Source organism: Channa argus, chromosome 12 (assembly GCF_033026475.1).
Source record: "Channa argus isolate prfri chromosome 12, Channa argus male v1.0, whole genome shotgun sequence".
Taxonomy (NCBI): domain Eukaryota; kingdom Metazoa; phylum Chordata; class Actinopteri; order Anabantiformes; family Channidae; genus Channa; species Channa argus.
Window position 1 is genome coordinate 23,148,567 of NC_090208.1, and position 19,738 is coordinate 23,168,304.

The following is a 19,738-nucleotide window of genomic DNA, read 5'->3' on the forward strand; positions in this document are numbered from 1 at the left end:
TTAGTGGGTCCTTCTTAGTACAGGGCTGACGTGGTGTCTGTCCAGTCCAGCTTTTACGTCTGGACAGTCTTTGTCCACACCCTGGTTTACTGTTCTAGCTGGAATTGTTTCTTTCTTGCACACCACTGGCTTCTTGGTCTAACATGTAGTTAATCAGTTAGAGGTCATTCCACTGATGCCACAGAGCAAGACCTGAATCACTGGTCTGTATTTATCTTCCACTCCATCAGTGATGCACTTGACACTTGAGTCAACAGAGAACGTCTGTGGATGACAGTGTGAAGATGTAGGTGAAGTCTGATGTATTGAGGTGAACATGAACGGAACATTTCTCTGAGGAGACCAACATCATGTCTGACACAAAACCTTGTAGTCTCACATACTGTGAGGTAGCCCACAGTCCTGGGGACCAGGCTCTGGTCCATCTCTGCTCCTCAAAGATAATCAAAGTGTCTCATTGCTTCCTGTTTTCTCGGGACACAACACTAATACTTATACATAATTATTACTGTTTCTAATTATATATAATTATACATAGTTCTGTCAAATATCACATGAAGACATTTTCAGGCTGGTGTACATACTTTTAACAAATTGCCTCCTTGTTGGATTAAATAATTTACACTGACTGTTCTGGCTATTTGTATATTTACTGTAGTTTTAGTTTTAATGTTCAAATTTATGTCCTAAATTGGTACATCCCTCTGATTCTGATTACATTTTAGTGTTTGTAATTGGAAGTCATCTCTGTGGACAGTCTGAACGAAGACGTGAAGACACGTATAATGCCCCTCCTCTTTCCATCAAACCCCCCTGTACAGACTCAACGGTGTCATTACAGAGAGACGATCACACACCATGAGGAGCGTTATCTTGGCATCAGCTCTACTTCTCTGCAGTAAGTACTGCTAATGACTTCTTCAACATCCACTGTCATATCTGATTTAAAGGTTTGTGTTACTTCACCAGCTGAGGACTAAATGTGTTGTTTGTCTTCTTCCTGCTGTTTGTTTCAGGCTGGATCTCTGTCTCAGGGTCTGAGTCTCACACTGTGGACGTCCAGCCCGGTCACAGTGTCACACTGCAGTGTAACAGCAGTTTGAACAATGCAACCTACACATTCTGGTCCAGACTCATCAACAGAACCACAATCAGCTGCATCTCCTCTAAGTATCAGTTGTTTAACAAACATCACTTTGAGGAAACTCAAAATGGCAGATATGAAATGAAATCTGGCATCTCCACAATCTTTCTCACAATCAAACATGTGGATGTTTCTGACTCTGGACAGTATCTCTGTGGATTTTACACGAATGGAAAAACAATACTTAAAGTAGTAGATTTAAATGTTCAAGGTAAGAATGAAGTCTTGTCTTTCTTTTCTGATCTACTCTTATTATTGATTTATAAAAAGAAAACAACCTGAAATTAATCTAATCTTTCATTAAAGGCAGTGAAAAGTCACAGAATCATTCTGAGGTCTCATGTCAAAGTAAGATTCTGAAATATTAAATATTTCTTTTATTTATCTAATGTCTGATACAACATTTATATCATCTGACTGGATTAATTTAGTCAATAAGTGTTTTTTTTTTATTTATTGATTGTAGAAGAACCTGATGTGTTACCAAAGCTGATGAGTGTGATACTTGGTGCTGTGACTGTTTTCCTGGTACTGATCATCATTGTTCTGACTGTTAAATACAGGAAACTTCAGAAAGGTACTTTAAGACCTGAATCTCTGGTTTTAGTGGAGTAAAGTTATGCAGGTATAGTGAAATAATCTAAAACTTCCTCTGTCCCATAGGTCATAAGGAAGAACACAGTCCACAGAAAAAGAATCCAGACTCAGATGACCTTGACTATGCAGCGCTGAGTTTCAATCTAAAAGCAAAGAGAAATCGCAGGCCTCCGAGAGAGCTGGAGCCAAATGTTGTGTACGCTGCCACCAGATGAAGTCAGGAAGCATGTGGAAGTTCAGCTCAGAGTGGAACTGATGATTATTCTTGTTAATCAGATGATCTGATCTGACTTGTATGTTTGTTCAAAATGTTTCATCTTGAAATAAAGAGTTTATATTTGGATCAACTTTGTGCGGTTAAACTGTAATTTCTATCCATCTGTCAAACAACAGTGAGTGTAAAAAATGAGGTTTTTTGACAGGAAGAGACAGCACAGTGTCGAGTCATAGTGGGTGAGAACACCTGAGAGCAGAATAAGGTTTTTCTGTCGACAAACAGTCATCTGTCTGTCAGCACAGCCTGGTAACTAGTGAATCCATTAATGCAGATCAGCCTTTGTAGCCCCCCCCCTTTTTGTTTGTGTTATTGTTGTGTTCGTATCTAAACGCCCTCACCCCACCACCAACTGCCCAATGTGCTATTTTCCACTGTGGTGACATACTCTTCTGTGTGTATAACAACCACAGGAAGACTGGCCTTCGGCTGCATGCACCTCTGTAACATTCACCCTTTGATCTGCATCAGCAACAAAAAAATCCAAATCGAAAGAAAACTACAAATGATACTTCCGCCTATTCCTCTCTCCCTGATGCAGACCTGTGTAGTAATAGCAGACCAGTTCAAAAAAGGGCCAGAATTACAAAGTTTTTGCAGATTTATGACATTTCCAAGATAGAGGAGTCTACCTTGCAGAAGTACCTCTACAGCCTTGAAATATTACATCTTAAATACATACTGGGCATTACATTGTGCAGAGAAGTTATACACACTCAGTACACAAAACTTTTACAATTCCATGTTTTCACAGCACTGTTCAATTTTACCTAAGTTTTTTACTTTGGTACTTTGGAAATTTGGTTTTAGCTCTATGAAGAGTTTTATTGTCTGCTAGTAGCCAGTTTTTCATTTGATTAAACTCTTTACCCAAGAATAACTTTAAAGGATAATTTCAATGTCTAAACTAATGATATTTTAAACAATTCCCATAAAAGACTCAATCCAATGAATTAGACCTCCACTTTTAGACCAATGTTATTGTCCAAAAATGTTAAATAACCCTCCGCCCCCAAAAAAACAAACAAAAAAAACCATATCAGCCAGACCCACAACTCAGCTCTGTGACATGTTTAATCATTCCAAAAAACTTGGATGGTTAAATGCTCGAAAGGTCTGAAGTAAGCACGAGCATGAGATCCTCAGTGAAATTAGAAACTTAGAAATGAAGACAAACGTTATGTAGTGTAGTGCGGCTGCTGCATTTTTAATCATTTTTGCTTCATAAAGGAGTCTTCAGCAAAGCAAAAGTGACAATGCAATTCACAGACGCTGCGAAAAGAGCAAACTCATTGTTGATTTTAATGAGCAAACTCATTGTTGTCTGTCTGGGGATTTTTGAAAAGTGAATAACTTACAAAATGACTGTAAACCAAAATTACTGATTCATTGACTTAATGTGTCACACTGATGTACAGGACACATTATGTATGAACACTAAATTGGTTTTACTGGAGAAGAAACTTGAAAAAGTGCATCGTTCCTTAGTACAGAACATGCCTGCTTGTCTTCTTGCAGTCAGTAATAAATGATAAACATGGTTAACAACCCGAAACTAAAAAAAGTCTATTTTAAAGTCCTGCTGATACAAGGAGGCCCAGCACCAGAACCCTGTTTAACGGCCAAAGTGTCCTCAAAAACAGATGCCGATGCTCATACGGTTTGAAAGCGATAAAAAGATGTACACCCCGCCTCTTTCCATCAAACCACCTGTACAGACTCAGACTCAGTGTCATTACAGAGAGACGATCACACACCATGAGAAGCGTTACCTTGGTATCAGCTCTACTTCTCTGCAGTAAGTACTGCTAATGACTTCTTCAACATCCACTGTCATGACTGATTTAAAGGTTTGTGTTACTTCACCAGCTGAGGACTAAATGTCGTTTGTCTTCTTCCTGCTGTTTGTTTCAGGCTGGATCTCTGTCTCAGGGACTGTGGACGTCCAGCCTGGTCACAATGTCACGCTGCAGTGCTCCAACATTTTAACTCAAAGTCCAACTCATAAATTCTGGTCCAGACTCATTAATAGAACCAGGGTCGACTGTATCTCCTCAATGTACGGGTCTGAACCCAACGCTAAATTCTGTAATAGAATTCAAAAAGGCAAATATGAAATGAGATTCAACATCTCCACAGTCTTTCTAACCATCAAACAAGTTGATGTTTCTGACTCTGGACTGTATTTCTGTGGATTTTACAAGGACAGTCACACAATACTTCAAGTGGTAGATTTAGATGTTCAAGGTAAGAAAGAAGTCTTGTCTTTTACTATATATTTTGTGATATATTGTATTTACACTCTCATTAATAATAAATAAAAATCTAAATTATATCTAATATTTAAAGGCAACGATGAACCAATTCATGATGATACCATGTTTCAAAGTAAGACTTTTCTAAATATTTGTCTCTTTGTTCAAACTTTTGAAGTATGTAAAATTCCACACTGGACTCAGTTTAGCATATTTTTATTGCAGTCGCTAAAGACGTTATAATGTTTCTTGTAGAAGAACCTGATGTGTTTCCAAAGCTGATGAGTGTGATACTTGGTGCTGTGACTGTTTTCCTGGTACTGATCATCATTGTTCTGGCTGTTAAATACAGGAAATTTCAGAAAGGTACTTTGAGAGTTTATAATTGGTTTTGGTCACTTGACGTGCTAATAACATAAAAAAAAAATTAAAAATCCTAAACTTTCTTTATGCCAAAATGCAGTTAACAGTCATATGTGGTCTATGAGTCTGAATAAATTAACTGTCCAGACATTTCTCTTTTCTAGCTCATAGCGATGAAATCAGTCCACATATGCATAATCTGGACTCAGATGAGCTTAACTATGCAGCACTGAGTTTCAATCAAAAGGCAAAGAGAAACTGCAGGCCTGCGTCACAGAGAGAGCTGGAACCAAATGTTGTGTATGCTGCCACCAGATGACCTGCAGGTCACTGTGGAACTGATGCTTTATCACATCAATCTGCAAATGTTCAACAGTTGTTTTCCTTTTTTAAATACCTTTGCCCACAAATCCCATATTGAAATAAAAGAACTCTTATTTGTGGCAGATTCACAATATTTTGAGTTTTATTTCTGTTTTAATTTCTCATGTCAGCAAAAAAAAAAAAAAAAAAAAACAGGAGGGTGCTGTGATAAAGGAGGAGCCAGCTTAGACAGTCCCTCATATATCGATGTACATAAAGGTCTGCAGCAAAGTGAGTGAGTGAGCTGCATATTGCATCTCACAGGAAGAAACAGCCAAGTGTGGTCTGAGAGCAACTGATGCTTGCATGCATAAATCATCAGTGCTCTGTTGTTATTTTCCATTGTGGTAATCAACAAATGCCCTTGTAACTGCTAAAACTAAAGCTTTAACCACAGGAAAACACGCCGTAACCTCTGTGCATCACAAACACACAACCTTTGTTATCCAAAACCGTTAATATCCAATCAAATGTTTACTTTAAACAAGTGGTATCCAGAGATTTCTTTCCGTTAATTAGAAAATAATAAATTATCTATATGCATTTTACCATAAATGAAATACATGTCATGCAACTATGCCCCAGCACTTGTAAAACCACAAATGTTTAACAAGGAAGTTGTATTCTAGTTGTGTTCTCACCCAACTAATTATAGTTGGGTGAGAACACAACTAGACTTGTAGGAAATAGCTCATTCTTTAGTTGCAATGCAACATAGCAATATTTATTATTTCAGTCTGACATGTTGAAATCACTATTTATAATTTTGATTCAAATTGTATAGATTTAGGGCTTTACTTGTATAAAGAGTTTTAATGGTAGGTGTTTGAGATAAGTGACAAAATGTGGGGGAAAAAAATTTTATTTTTGTTTTCAGTAGTGATAAGTAAAAGTCCAGTGACTTGCTAATAAACTCCCCAAAGTGCTGTTAGAAATAAAACACTACCGCTCTAATAAGGCAGACAAAACATTTTGCACTGTGAAAACGTTTCCCTCTGCTGGCACTCAGTGGTATCCGAAGATGAAGAAAAACAACCACCAAATTAAAACTACGACTTAAAAATGGACACAAATTTAGAGCGTGAGCATTAAAAAAAAAAAACTTGGACTAGTGCTGTCTTCAGACTTACTGAAAGTTTTATGTTTTCCTATATTTGAACAAATTCCAAACATTTCCAAGTGCAACTATAAAGCCTTAACTTTAAACAGCAACACCAGCGCTTAAATTCACTATAACCGCAGCTACAACTCTAACCTCAGTTCTTTCATGGCAGCAACCAAATCAAACGCCTTTGTTGTGGATTTTTTTTTTTTGTCTGATGAAAAAAAACCTTAACGTTTAACTATGCAATCTGAAAAATGTTCTGTATTAAAACAGCATTTTTTTTAATACTCAAAGAAAACAAGTTTCAAAGGTTGTCATTAACAAACAAAGTCTAGAAATTCAAAGTAGGCATATTCATTTATGTAAAACGTAAGAATACAGTCTTTGCTGAGTAACACGTGCACTGCAGTCAGCAACTTTAACACCAGCAGGCGATTTTAATGTTTCAGAGGACAGTGGTCAGCATGCGGTTATTGCTGATCATGATCTACAGGTGACAGAGTGAATCACAGCTTATAAGTGGAAAATACCAATACAGACTCTGTCAACTACATCATTAAAATCACTGCAGATTCAATAGTTTCTGATAAGTGCATCACAAAGTGTTGTGGTTTTAATACTGAAACCCTACTTCAAATTGGTTGTAGCATATTTGATCATAACACTACCAATTGTTTAATCTTGAATAGACTGGTCTCTTGTAAACCTATTAAGTTTGACTCTTGCAGCTATGAGAAACACAAGAAATAACAGATTTGATAGCAGCATTTACCAGGGAGTCCATCTTATTTGAATTATTTTATTCATGCAGGTCAGAATTCAAAATGGCAATACAAAATCAGAGTGTCTAAACTTCCCACATGCATCAAAATTCTGTGTAAAATCCTTCAATATAATGACCTTGTTATTATTTAATCAAGGTTTTAAATCGATAGTTTCTATAAAACTAAAGTTTTATTACATTTTCATAAATCCAATCAGCCAAAATCTTATCTAATCTTATCTCATCAACTCAAACCTGTCCTGTTTTTTCCCCCCCCGATTATTTTTAAAAACATTCTTCCCCAATTAACCATGGATTTGAAATTATTTTGTTTGCTTTAAGTGCCTAAAAAAAAAGGTTAACTACACCTGCATCTTAGTTATCTGCCAGCTAACACTAGCAATACATACACAGCAGGTGTTTTCATTCAATCAGCTAACAGTCAAAAACCTACAAAACTTCCTCCCCACTGCTACAGAGCTCTTTAACAAATAACTTGCATATCTACCTGTATAACAGTTTAACATGTGAATCCATATGCATTCATTTCTAAGTCAGCAGTCCATAAAGCCCTTCACTTACCTGTTGACTGAAGGATTTCATCTCCCCCAGATTCAGAGTAAACTAGTCTCAGCTACGAGATCTCATCTGGTTGAGCATGGCCGGAATGTGTTATGCCCTCATTCACTTAGAAGAGGATATGAACAAGTTTCCATTTTAGCACTGAAGGGGACAAGCTAACAGGTTAGGCTGATGATTGACAAGAGTTGTAGGCATTTGAAACAAAACCAGGGAGGAGAGATTTGTTTAATCAGCGTGACGATTTTAGCAACTTGTACGACAATACATCATTAAGACACGCATTATCATATTTGAGAGATTTGGCCTTTCTGAATCAATTCAAGCGGTCAAACTAATGACATGTTTAAGCGCAGGGCATGATTTTGAGCACAACATTACTGCACAAATCCGCTTTATTTAAAATGAAAAAAGTACGACAATTGACAGGTACATGTAAACGCCTTTTGGTAACTGCGCCATCAACAGTTACTTTCTACATGTCAAACTCCTACGTCTTTTTACAGTAATGTTGAGGTTTGGTTTTTCAACGTGCAGATTTGACTTAATACCAAACATGATTTAGGTCAGTTAAATCTATTCACAAGTATCGCCTAGAAACTGCTGCTGAAAGGACTCAGCCTTCTAAGGTAACACACAACATCAGAACACTAATTATTCAAATTTAAAGGTACAAATAAAAATGAAAAAAACGCCTAACTCAGACGTCAAGCATTAAAATTCTACAGCACATTGACAAACTGAAACAATTAAGGGAAAAAAAGTACGAGAGGAAAAACTGTCCCAAATTAATAAAATCAAGAACAGACGTGGACGCCACAGTTCCTCCTGTGAGCATCTCAGGGGAACATAACGCGCTCAGCCACAGACAGGAAGAGGATAGCGTCACGCACATCAGGAGGCGGCGAGCGGCGACGCAGTCGGACGACGATCCTGAAAGAAGAGCAAATGACACAAATGACCTGTCTGCAACTGTGAATACAGAGCACGCTGTTCCATCGTAGTTAACTATATGTTGACTTTTCCGAGTACTGTGCCTCGAGACCTCTTCAGCCAGAGAGAGCCCAGACTTTACAGTCCGTCAGATTACATCATGGTGAAAACTTAGGGTTTCTTAAGCACAAGTCAGCGCACAGATGGGCAAACGAACTTACAAGTTGTTGAATACCTTCCTACGCATGATGTTTCAAACCTTGTTTTACCACAAGATCTAGAGCGTGCGAAACAGGTCACAAGCTGCCTCTGCCTTTACAGGAACGAAAGATAATTTTTAAAAAGGTATAAACACCATTCTACCTTTAACCTATTCTCACCTTCACGTTGCCAGTGCCTTGCTTAATAAGCGTAGCGTGCAGGCGGTGGCGGAGGCAGCCGTTCAGCGTAGGGGTCCCTGGCACGTGGAACTCCATATGCCGGAACCCGGGAAACCGGAGAGAGTCGAGATCGCTCGTAGGAGTAACCATTACTGGCAGGGGGCATTGGCGTGCTACCCGCTCTCCTGAGAGGGCTGCGATCTCGGGCATAGTATGAGGACGGTGGAGGTGGGAGGGGTCGACGCTCATATGGGTCAAGCGACGAAGTCATAAGACGGTCTCTAACGACGGGGGGAGGGGGAGGCGGAGGGGCGCCAGCACGCTGATCTTCGTAGGAGGCAATGCCATATGGCCGAGCTCTGTACTTCTCATAGTAATCTACCACGCCGTATCGGTCCCTCTCACCATCATAGGGACGGTCAGGATAAACAGCACGTCTAGGGGGAGGAGGTGGCAAAGGAGGGGCTGGGTAACCTGGGGGTATATGACTGAGGCGGCCTCTCAAGTAGCTGGGTGGGGGAGGCTCATGCCGCTCTCCTGGATAACGAGGAGGCCAATAGCCACCTCGGTCTGGCGGAGGAGGAGGATAGTCATCCCGTTCTTCATGTCTGGGCCGGCTCTTGGAGATCTGGACATGGATGCGCTTACCTAAAAAGAAAAAAAAGAAAAAAAACACAGGCACCCAAAGGAACAACATAATCAGGTTTCAAATAATTGCACATAACTATGTCTCACCTTGTTTTACATATGGGCCATTTCTTACCTTGAAATTCAGTGTTGTCCAGACCCTTGATGGCATCCATGGCCTCATCAGAGTTAGACATGTGTACAAATGCAAAATTCTTGACAACAGCACACTCTGTGACTGTGCCATATTCTTCAAAGAGGGCACGTAGCTCATCATCAGATCCCTTTTCTACATTGGCTACATGCAATTTGACTGAGCCCTGATTCTTCCCGTGGCTGGCCTCCACGTTGATCGGTGTGCCGTGAAGCTTGTAGAGGTGCAAGTTCTTGATGGCTTTGGTGGCGGCCTTGCGGTCATCCATGTGGACAAAGGCATAGTTCTTGATGATGGCACATTCAGTGACCGTGCCGTACTGGGTAAAGAGTGCTTTAATTTCATCCTGGTCCGCCTCTCGTGGCAAGTTTCCCACAAAGATTTTTACCATTGTTAAAGATCTGTTTCAAGGGGGTTTAGAGAAAAGGAGGAAAGCGAGAAGGGAAAATGTCTATTAGATGGTAGTTAAATCAATGTCGGTTTTCCATGTGTGGATTAAAAGTATAAAACATGTAAATCTAAATACTTGCTTTGATACGATCACCGCAGCAAACTGTTACAGGCCTGTTTACTGCAAAATGGCTGACGCCATTCCAACTTCACGCATCATGTTAACTCGGATACCTCACAGATTTAACGTAATATACACATTTTCTAATCATCAAAACATATCAAATGCACGTGCTATTGTAGGGATACAATAGGGCAAGAAAGCATAGATTAATTCAGACTATTCAATTTGAAATGTTGTTATTGCTGTTAGCTTCAGTTAGCTTGCTAGTCCAGCCGCGCTAACGTTACAACACAAAGCACCGCAGTCGACATTAACATACAAGCGCAAAGACACAAACGGGCGAGCTAACACTCAAAGGTTATTAGATGCTGCAGAGGTTTCTAATAGAGTGAACTGAGCATCCAAATACCAACGTATTGCTTGGAGGTTACCTTTTAACCCTGCGGCCACTTCAAAAAATGCAGTCCTTCTTCGAGATTCTAACTTCCGCTTGTATTTTTTTTTTTCCCCAGCAAGCGCGTCCTGTTTTTCTTCTTCGTCTTTCACGCTTCTTTAGGATCCCAACCAACACTGCCGCCTAAAGCGCAGGTGGGAGTAGCAATCCATCCCGGTTTAGAAAGGACTAATACGCGTTTTAGCGGCCGTATCGCTTTATTATATTATATTTTTTTATTATAAGTTTGTGTGTGTAAATGTACTGATGCTGTTTTGTTCCAGCAGCCCTGAATCACCACCCAGTTCAACAAATTCACTAAACAACGGTCACTCTTTGCTCCTAGGATCGATATTGTCTGTCCGCGATTGTAGGGACACAGAAGGAATGCGTGTTACGCCCTGAGCTGATGTGTAACGGTTTAATTTGATGTCTTTACAGCTTCCCGTTCTCTGCTTGTAAAGTGCAAGGTCAACTTATAATACGTGTAATGAGCCCTTTCTTTTTCACCTTACATCATGTGGGAATTTCCAATTCTTGCGATGCGTTCACTTGCTCATCTGTAAATGCCAGGTTTATCAACAAGTTACAAACAAGGTTAAAAAAAAAAAAGCGTTGTGTGCCACAACAAATCCATTTGGAGCAGCCATGCAACACTTATTGTTTTAATACTGAATAATCTGTTGAGTGTAAGTCTGTCTCCAAAAACGCCAGAGAATTGTTACTAATGTCTACAAATTTACAGAATGCTAGGGGATATCTATACTCTTTACACTATACATCCACTGATATTTAACAGAGTTGAACAGGAAAAACGAGTTTAAAATAGACACCTTCGTTCTTTAAACGACTAATTAACCACAACCAAGTCTAAATAGTGATTTTTTCCTTAAGCACATGAAAGCAGCATTGTAGCCAAGTCTTGTGAGAGTGACGAAACCGGAGCTGCAGAGAGAACAACAGCTGGCAAAAAGCATGAGGAGGAGTCTTCTTGTTTTTCCCCCTAACACTTAGGTAGTTGTTTCAGTTTGATCCAGCCGAGCTGTGAACAGAGTAACAGTATTTATCTCGTTCTCTAAATTGAAAACATCCAGGTAAGGAAAAACTTTACAGCAGGAATTTGTTAGTTGTTTCATTGTTAAACCACTGCATTCCTTGTGTATTTGTATTTGAGTGTATTTGCCTTCTGTCCCAGTTGTAAACTCAGCTCAGGAGCCTTTTGGAAGATGAATGTGTCCCAGACAATTGAGACAGAGGAGGACTTCCTGACTTGTCTCCACATAAAGTTTTACCACCCACAGCAGAATTGCAGGGGCCTTTATGGGTTGCTCCCTCTTGGTACAAAGAACACACATTCCGCAGATGACCCTCTTAAGCTTGGCCGTGATGCCCATGCCTGCAGCTACAGCCTGGTTGACCCCCGGGTGTCCCGCAAGCAGCTTTCCCTCCAAGCCTACCGCACACCCCAGTGCCCAGACATGCTGTTCACCATCCAGAACTTGAGCCAGAGGGGACGGATGTCAGTGAACGGCTCAGCACTGGACTACCTGGAAAGGATGGATCTCCCAAACAAGGCACTGATCCGGTTCGGGGAATATGAAATGCTGGTTGTCCGTGAGTTTGGCGAGGCCAAGGGGAACTTCGAGGTGCAGTTTGAGGTGCTGGCAGTGCCTCCGTCCAGGCAGACATTCCTGTGTGTGCCCACTACGACAGCCGTCATGGACACATGCTCCCCTGTGATGAATGGTTTACCCACAGACGTTAGTGCAATTGGTCCTCTGGAGACGGATGAGACACTTATGTATCTTTCTTGATAAACAAATCACTGTTCATTGAAATCTTGTGAATTTTTGATTTTTTTTATTAGAGAGTTGAAGTTGAAGGCAAGGCCAGTTGCTGTGCAGTTGTTACTTGAGAGTATAGGCAGCTCTGGATAAGATAAAGCATTATTTTGCTGTCTATATCTATTACTGTGTTTCTGTATATGTAAAAGCTGTGATGTTAGTAGCACCCTCTTCTACCACACCTATATATATCTATGTATAAATGTTATAAAGCCATAATGCTTTTTGTATCTACATTTTTAACTTTACCACAATAAATTATTAACGTTTTGTGAATGTTATTTGTGGAACAGTATACGTAAGATATAGATTTGATCACAAATTTAGGAAAATCTCATCTCACAGACAAGTTCTTAGAAATCACTTGTGTTGTACTACCTGACAACAAGACACACTGATGTCATCTAATCTTTCAAAAGGGGGGTTAATCGGAAGATCAGATTTCCTTGAGACAAATAGTTTTTCTTTTATGTTTGAGCTCAGGTTACAGTGATAAGGTTGAATAGAGAAACAAAAACATAATGTGCCATCCTCCTGGCACAAAGGTGATGGAATCTAGAGCTTTCAGTTTCTGTATTAAACATTTTTTTACAGTAACAATAACTGTTAAATAATGTATAGTATAAAGTTTGTTTCAATCTGTGTATGTATTTAATTACTTTAAACCATTAGATTACATTTTTTAGAAGAGTAAGCTGTACGCATTTATCGGGTCCTCCTAGCTGGCCCAGTAGTTTGTGTTGGGTCTAGAAGCTACTGTTAATTTTTAATAGTCTTAAAACTAAATTCACTCTTGTTGGGCAATAATCTTACAATAAAAAATTTCCATTGGGAAATGTAACATGAGATCTTTATGCATTTACTGCATGGGAACAATCTTTATTGTAGCTATTACCAACAGAAGGCTTCATGACAAAAACATATAAAAAGTTTGGAACGTGATCATCAGCATGTAGGCAGCAAGGGTATCCTTCAATCAACACTATGTTAGGAATCTAACCACCCCCCATTCCTTTAGACCTGATTCCAGTGAAAAAGAAGTGTTTAAAGGAAGTCACATTTGACCTGAAATAACTTCACTCAGGAAACACAACTTTCAAAAAACAGAATAGAGAAATTGCCACTTCTCGTTCTTCTGCAGTTGTTCATAGGATTTCTACTGATTTTGAATGTTGCTTTGCTGTCCTTTTTCCAAGGAGAGTAAATATGTAGATACTCTTTCTTTCAACCTGTGCATGCATATAATCGTTACAGTTTTTGCTATATATAGCTATGTCTATAGCTATAGCTTAAGTCATGTCAACAAACACGTCTGCAAACTTATCGGGTAAAAGGACATTGACTAAGAGTGATGCAAAGTGCTTGTGTTGAGACACAGTCTGAATCAAACTTGGAGAACTTTGTCAGCTTAAGCACTGAAGGTGAAGTTTACACAACTGTTGTAATAAATGCTTAGAGCTTCCTAACATCTCTAACCAACTGCAATTCATCTGTCTACAATTACAATAAAGGGGTCAACAGCTACCAGTGAACATATATTTAGAAACTTAAAAAAATGGCAGATTTCTGCGACAATGTATTTATTAAAAATCTATTGTTTTTAAACATTTCATACAGAAGTCTATATTCATGTCAAAAATCCTATTCAGTTTATTAAAGGCAATTTTTCAATAAAACAAGTGCTAGAAACATTTGTACCCAGTTGCCTATATAGAGACATAAACAGTGTAGGTTCATAAAAATTCAGCTGCATTTTGACACAAACATAAGAATAAGGCTTAACACTTGTAACAATGGGCTATAAAAGGTCTTGTATAGGTTTCAAATAAACATTCCACTCACATATGTTCATCACGATGGTGTCACCAGATCAGTGATTGATTAACTATATGGGGTTGAGAGATTATAGGACACTAGGTAGGATAAAATGGGACAAGCTCTTTCTGAAGTGGCCTTCGTATCCTCTGGGAAGAATCCATGGCCCTTTATATAGATGTCATCAGCTGCAGGGTAAAAAGATGTAATCATGGTCATATAGAACCAAATCTGCTCCCTATAAAAACAACAGACACTTTAGTCAAGGTCTGTAAATGAGGCAAGTCTTGTGAACGATGTGGTGAACTCAAACTGCATTTACCTTCATCGCTAGCATTGAATCCCAGCCAACCGCACTCATCACTAAGAATGTGCAGAACATGTTCCACACATTGCTATGGCATCCGGGCTTGGGACCGGCACCAGGGTTGCCCTTGGTGGATGGGCGGGACCACACCTGGTAGGGTGGTATTCGAACGTGCATTGATCCACCAGGCCCACTCAATCGCTAGAACGGAAACAAAAAAATATTTTTCCATCATTTATCCATCACATTTTTCTTAGGTTGCATTACTAAATTTTAATATGATCCAATTAAAAATAAGCATATAAGCAAAGTCCAGCTTTTTAAGTTAATTTGAATTTGCTGAAATAAATGGCACATTTGCTGTGAAAATTTAAGACCATTGCAGCATGAATCCAGGATCACCAGAGGCAGACGTGAAACTATTTACTTTAAGGGCAATACAGGAGGTTTTAAGCAGTACAATAAAAACAATATCTACCTCTGTTCTTCTGGATGCTGGATGTCTTCTGACGATGACTTACCATAAGGTGGCAGCTCCTGCATAGAGTCTAATTACCTACAAAGAGCACAAATGCTAAGAATACCACTGCATTACATATATGAAATATATTGTGGCTGTGTGTAAATATTAAACATTTATAAAAAGTGTTAGTGACAGAGAAATGAATAATTCAAGACTAAACTGTCGCAACATGACAGAAACATGGGCGACCGCAAAGCTTAGTTCACGGATACTCTCTTTCTAGGGAATCCAAACAGGCTCGACACAATAGGTAAGCAATGGTAGACGCAACCTGAGGAAAGAGGCAAATCCTTGAGTGCCAGGGACAATACGTTGGACCTGTTGGACGCAGCTAAAAATTTACTGGATTAGCCAAAAGAATACAAAATATGGAAGTAAAATTGTTACGCCAGCTTTTGTGATTATTGCCTACTGCAATACTGTAGTAACTTTGGGGGTCTGGGCGAGTCACAGTTATTTGTTTACATTTGTACATTTTACACTAGCAGGGACTCACTGAAAGCAATATTCAATCGCTGCTCAAAAATTGCTTTTTAAAAATCACGTCAACAGACATCAGCAAAAGATTTCAATGGAATAATCCAGGTGATGCTTCGTAATAAATAATGAAAGGGACTGAATATCACCTACTACGTGTCAAGCTGATAACTCTGAGTTGTGTGGTGACTAAAATCGAGTTAAGCGCCTGGGTATTGCTAGACACAAGGTCAGGTGAATAATGACTGTCAAGTTATTAGAGTAAAATAACTACCCAACGTGGAATAATGTGACAGCTAAAACGCCATTTTGGTTTCATTTGTTTATTAAAAAGTTGTCAAATGAAAAGCAAGTTTTGAAGTAAATAAAATCATACATGTCCTTGCTATAAGACTCTATTTACGCAAGAAAAAATAACACAAAGTGTAAAAACAACAAAACCACACTAGAATTTTGATTTGTCATGCTAACATGTCGCAAATCCTGGAGATTATTGTACAACCTGCCACACCAAGTACTATATTAAAGCACTTCTACACTGACTTGTTTAAACTACTTTGGTTAAGCATTTTATGTTCAACCACCAACCTAATCTAAAGAAAATAATTTTGTTTACAAATTATTTGTTTACAAATCCATTTGTTACTGTTTTATTTATTATTTAATGGTTTCCCTTGTTATTAATGTATGACACAGTTACCCAGAGGCCATATTCATCTAGAAAGATTGAGAAACAAAAAGGAATAGTTTTTGGCCATTAACAGTACTGCGTCACATTGCAACAGCATCCAATTCTGCAAAACATTTTAAGAATTTGAACAGTGAAACAAGCAGAGGAACAGAAAAGGCATAAAGAGCTCAGAAGAATACGTGAACTGTAGACATGGAATCGTATTTTTTTTTTTTTTTTTTTTTATGTACGAGGCTGTCCGCAAAACAGTATCTTCCAGTAAGTCTCAGGCGAACGCAACGCAATCCGCCATAGACGAGGGGGGATGTATAGCGCCACGTGCATCAGCAGACAACGACGATCTTGTCATATTCTAAACCTGGAAAGAGAGCACACCAGACATGTCAAGGAGCGCATTCTACTTAAGATTCGCGCAAGAATTAGGAGTTCTGTCTAATAGTGAGGATTTAAGGCGTGATTTTTACGATTCTTCTTCATCCATCTATAAGTTTGGCACACACAAAATATTTTATCCAAATCATGTCTATCAATGTGAACTGTTTCATGAAAAATCCAATCTCCGTTCTCACCTTGTATTACACTCTTGGAAACCTAATAGCCTGCATAACGAGGTGGTGGTGGCGGTGGTGGCAATCGCTCTGGAAAGGACTCCCTGGGGTGGGGAGGAGCATACATTGGGGTTCTGGACGTCGGAGAGAGCCGGGAACGCTCATAAGAGTACCCATTACCCGTTGGTGGTGCAGGCGGAAGGGGGGTTCGTCTGATGGGGCTTCGGTCCCTGGATATGTAGGAGGGAGGAGCAGGTGGGATGGTGCGCCGCTCATATGGGTCAAGGGACCCCATTCCAAGACGTTCTCTAAGCAGTGCAGAGGGAGGAGGCGGAGGAGGGGGGATGGCTCGCCTGTCATCGTAACCTGGAGTGCTGTACGGACGGGCTCTGTATTTCTCATAGAAATCAACCACCCCATACCCCTCTCGCTCACCATAACCCCGGTCGGGATAAGCTGCTCTTCTTGGCGGAGGGGGAGGCGGAGGAAGTGGCGGGTAAGCAGACATGCGGCCTCGGTAAGGAGGCTCGGGCCTCTCCCCTGGGTACCGAGGAGGATAATAGCCTCCTCTGCCTGGTGGAGGGGGATAGTCTATTTCCTCTTCTGGTGCCCCTCTGGGTCTGCTTTTTGATACCTGAACATGTATGCGCTTTCCTGAGAGAGAAAAAAAACATGGTCCCTCAAATCTTGAAAACTAAACACTAACAATATCGAACCCCCAAAACGTCTCATTCTTTCATTCTGCAGAACATCAAATTTACCTACCTTGGAACTCTGCGTTATCCAGGCCCTTTAAAGCATCCATGGCCTCATCAGAATTGGACATGTGCACAAAGGCAAAGTTCTTGACAATGGCACACTCTGTGACGGTGCCATACTCTTCAAACAGCTCACGGAGCTCTTTATCAAAGCCCTTTTCTACATTGGCTATGTGGAGCTTGACTGGGCCTTGGTTTTTTCCTCTGCTGGGCTCCACATTGATTGGTCTACCATTCAGCTTATAAAGATGGAGCTCCCGGATGGCTTTGGTGGCTGCCTTGCGATCATCCATATGAACAAAAGCATAGTTTTTGTACTTAGCACATTCTGTGACTGTCCCATACTGGGTGAAAAGAGCCTCAACTTCCTCCTTCTCCGTGTGCTGAGATAGGTTTCCAATGAAAATCTTCACCATAATTACTCCAGTGTAGTTCTCTACAACATATAAACACAGGAGGGGTCAACACGGGGGACCGTGTAGTAACAGAAAGTAACCAGTGAGGGAGTAGATAGTGAAAGTATAACGTCATTATCAGGAAATAGAAAGCTAGTAATCGAGGCAACAGCTGTCTAAACTGCCACCGTTACAAAACGATCCTTAAATCCTCTAACTTACTGACACATCGACCTCTGCTCGCTATTAGATTAACAACAGTACAAAATCAAACAACCCAGACAAAGTTAAAGTGAAAAAAAAGTTTTCCTGTCTGTATTTCCTGAACAGAGAGCCGCAGGCTCCATTTGAATGGTATCCAGCTACCATTAGCTACCAACTGTTAGCCATTTTGTCCAAATGACAGAATAAAATCAAATTCAACTGAAGAGCTGACACATGCCGAATCGCTCGAAGACGTATCATCTACAATGGTGATAAAAGCAACACGTGGGAATAGAGAAAAACGCGATAATGTCAATACTCACAGCTTATAGAAGGCGCCACTGCAAACTCGATACTGCAAATAAAACACAGGAACAACCAAGTGACGATATGCGCACAAATAGAAAAGTGATTGGTAGAGAGACATGTCATTCAAAAACTACGGATTGTGATTGGGTGAAAAGAGCCTCTCACCGGAGGAACGCTGCGACGTGCAACATGTTGATCACATGTTTGACGAAGTTTACCGAAGGAGGTGGTAGAAACGAGAAAAACACATAGAACAGCTAATAAACGTATGTAGTCGAGTTTAGTCTTGATTACTTTGGTTTTATCAACCAATATCTCATTGTTTTGTTACTTTTAACAGAGTACACATAACATTTTTCTTTAAAAGCAAGAAAACTGAAGTCGCCACTTAAAAGTATAGGTTTATTAATAGGTAAGATTAAACAGTACTGACAAATAAAAGTATGAACCATGTTTAAACTGAGAATTATTAGATTATCAAATATTCAAACTAAAATGTATTTATTAGAAAAATAATTCATTTACTTTTTGTTCTCATTCATCTTTGGGAAGTTTATAAAATGTATGAAATCATGCAGAAAAACAAAAAAATAGTCAATATTTTAGAAGAATTACATTTTAATAATCTTTCTTATTATATGTATGTTATCTGTCGCCTAACTACTTAGGCACACTTTTAGCTAGAAACCATTCAAACTTCAAATTGTTCAGTTTATAGAGGACATTATTGCTTTTTAGAAGGGTTTTAATATCTTATAATTTTGGAAGATTTTTGTTGTCTTTCAAAATCGATGATGTCATCAATGACTTGTCATAATTGCCTTTGAAGTTTTTAAGGATAACTTGCTTTGGAGTTTGCCTAATCAGTTTATAAGGAAGTGACAGTTCATTTTAGCTATTTCAGAAAAAGCAAAACTTTCCATTATCTTAGCAAAAAATCCTTTCAGCACTGAAACATTCACAGTGCATTTTCTCTTTGAAAATGTTTTTTCTAGTAATTTTTTACAGTTGTATTTTTATTCATCTGGTAAGTTTGCTGAGGAAGTGAAAGTAGAGAGTAGTTAATTTTTTAATAAGTAGCCTGATAAATAATACGTCTTTTTATTTTCTAGATTTCTAAATACTTGTGAACAGGTGTTGGGTACCCTAAATAACTCTCAGCGAAATAAATCACATGGTTGGTTGGTTTGAGCTGGACTGTAACACAGTACACACTGTTAAAACTCTTTTGCAAGGTCACGACAGTGATTGAGGTTTGCAGAAAGATGATTGAACCACTGTCTTTTCTGATGCTGCCATTTAAATGAAAAGCTTTGTATAAGTGCATATATAAAGTACAGATCTTTGCAGCTGGCAAGCCAAGAGGTAATGTCCTGGGAAAAG

At 39.3% G+C, this 19,738-nt stretch overlaps 4 protein-coding genes and 1 long non-coding RNA gene across 8 annotated transcripts; 3 read left to right on the forward strand and 2 right to left on the reverse strand.

Moving 5' to 3' along the window:
• Positions 1–831: 831 nt before the first annotated feature.
• LOC137137782 (uncharacterized) lies at positions 832–2,033 on the forward strand. Its single transcript, XM_067524434.1, has 5 exons — positions 832–898; positions 1,017–1,355; positions 1,451–1,492; positions 1,611–1,721; positions 1,808–2,033. The coding sequence occupies exons 1-5, from the start codon at positions 859–861 to the stop codon at positions 1,954–1,956; spliced, it is 681 nt and encodes a 226-aa protein (XP_067380535.1). The 5' UTR covers positions 832–858; the 3' UTR covers positions 1,957–2,033.
• Positions 2,034–2,706: 673 nt separating this feature from the next.
• LOC137138227 (uncharacterized) lies at positions 2,707–4,825 on the forward strand. Its single transcript, XR_010915913.1, has 4 exons — positions 2,707–3,813; positions 3,930–4,262; positions 4,365–4,403; positions 4,526–4,825. It is a non-coding gene; the product is annotated as an uncharacterized lncRNA (long non-coding RNA).
• A 2,061-nt stretch (positions 4,826–6,886) lies between these two features.
• LOC137138223 (RNA-binding protein 4.1-like) lies at positions 6,887–10,639 on the reverse strand. Of its 2 annotated transcripts, none has more exons than XM_067525262.1 (4): positions 10,483–10,639; positions 9,520–9,938; positions 8,757–9,404; positions 6,887–8,376 (listed from the first exon to the last, which is right to left on the reverse strand). In XM_067525262.1, exons 2-3 carry the CDS (start codon positions 9,926–9,928, stop codon positions 8,779–8,781), a joined length of 1,035 nt encoding a protein of 344 aa, XP_067381363.1. In that variant the 5' UTR covers positions 9,929–9,938; positions 10,483–10,639; the 3' UTR covers positions 6,887–8,376; positions 8,757–8,778. The 2 variants fall into 2 exon arrangements, with proteins under 2 accessions (XP_067381363.1, XP_067381364.1); XM_067525263.1 differs by lacking the exon at positions 10,483–10,639 and adding an exon at positions 10,068–10,384.
• A 772-nt stretch (positions 10,640–11,411) lies between these two features.
• Positions 11,412–12,598, forward strand: tifa (TRAF interacting protein with forkhead associated domain). Its single transcript, XM_067525265.1, has 2 exons — positions 11,412–11,578; positions 11,680–12,598. Exon 2 carries the CDS (start codon positions 11,711–11,713, stop codon positions 12,296–12,298), a length of 588 nt encoding a protein of 195 aa, XP_067381366.1. The 5' UTR covers positions 11,412–11,578; positions 11,680–11,710; the 3' UTR covers positions 12,299–12,598.
• Positions 12,599–13,891: 1,293 nt separating this feature from the next.
• LOC137138225 (RNA-binding protein 4.1-like) lies at positions 13,892–18,489 on the reverse strand. 3 transcript variants are annotated; one of them, XR_010915912.1, is made up of 6 exons: positions 18,370–18,489; positions 17,455–17,883; positions 16,711–17,343; positions 14,929–15,006; positions 14,466–14,651; positions 13,892–14,381 (listed from the first exon to the last, which is right to left on the reverse strand). XR_010915912.1 is itself a non-coding variant. In XM_067525264.1 (4 exons), the coding sequence occupies exons 2-3, from the start codon at positions 17,861–17,863 to the stop codon at positions 16,733–16,735; spliced, it is 1,020 nt and encodes a 339-aa protein (XP_067381365.1). In that variant the 5' UTR covers positions 17,864–17,883; positions 18,370–18,489; the 3' UTR covers positions 15,758–16,499; positions 16,711–16,732. The 3 variants fall into 3 exon arrangements, 1 of the variants encoding a protein (XP_067381365.1); XR_010915911.1 differs by having other exon boundaries at positions 14,466–15,006; XM_067525264.1 differs by lacking the exons at positions 13,892–14,381; positions 14,466–14,651; positions 14,929–15,006 and adding an exon at positions 15,758–16,499.
• Between the last annotated feature and the right edge of the window lie 1,249 nt (positions 18,490–19,738).

Excerpts from the sequence above, each read along its gene's own strand:
- LOC137138223 (XM_067525262.1), bottom strand. The coding sequence starts at position 9,928 with ATGGTAAAAATCTTTGTGGGAAACTTGCCACGAGAGGCGGACCAGGAT. Across the intron at positions 9,405-9,519 it reads GGACAACACTGAATTTCAAG|GTAAGCGCATCCATGTCCAG; the intron begins GTAAGAAATGGC and ends TTTTCTTTTTAG.
- LOC137138225 (XM_067525264.1), bottom strand. The coding sequence starts at position 17,863 with ATGGTGAAGATTTTCATTGGAAACCTATCTCAGCACACGGAGAAGGAG. Across the intron at positions 17,344-17,454 it reads GGATAACGCAGAGTTCCAAG|GAAAGCGCATACATGTTCAG; the intron begins GTAGGTAAATTT and ends TTTCTCTCTCAG.
- tifa (XM_067525265.1), top strand. The coding sequence starts at position 11,711 with ATGAATGTGTCCCAGACAATTGAGACAGAGGAGGACTTCCTGACTTGT.
- LOC137137782 (XM_067524434.1), top strand. The coding sequence starts at position 859 with ATGAGGAGCGTTATCTTGGCATCAGCTCTACTTCTCTGCA. Across the intron at positions 1,493-1,610 it reads TTCTGAGGTCTCATGTCAAA|AAGAACCTGATGTGTTACCA; the intron begins GTAAGATTCTGA and ends TATTGATTGTAG. Across the intron at positions 1,722-1,807 it reads ATACAGGAAACTTCAGAAAG|GTCATAAGGAAGAACACAGT; the intron begins GTACTTTAAGAC and ends TCTGTCCCATAG.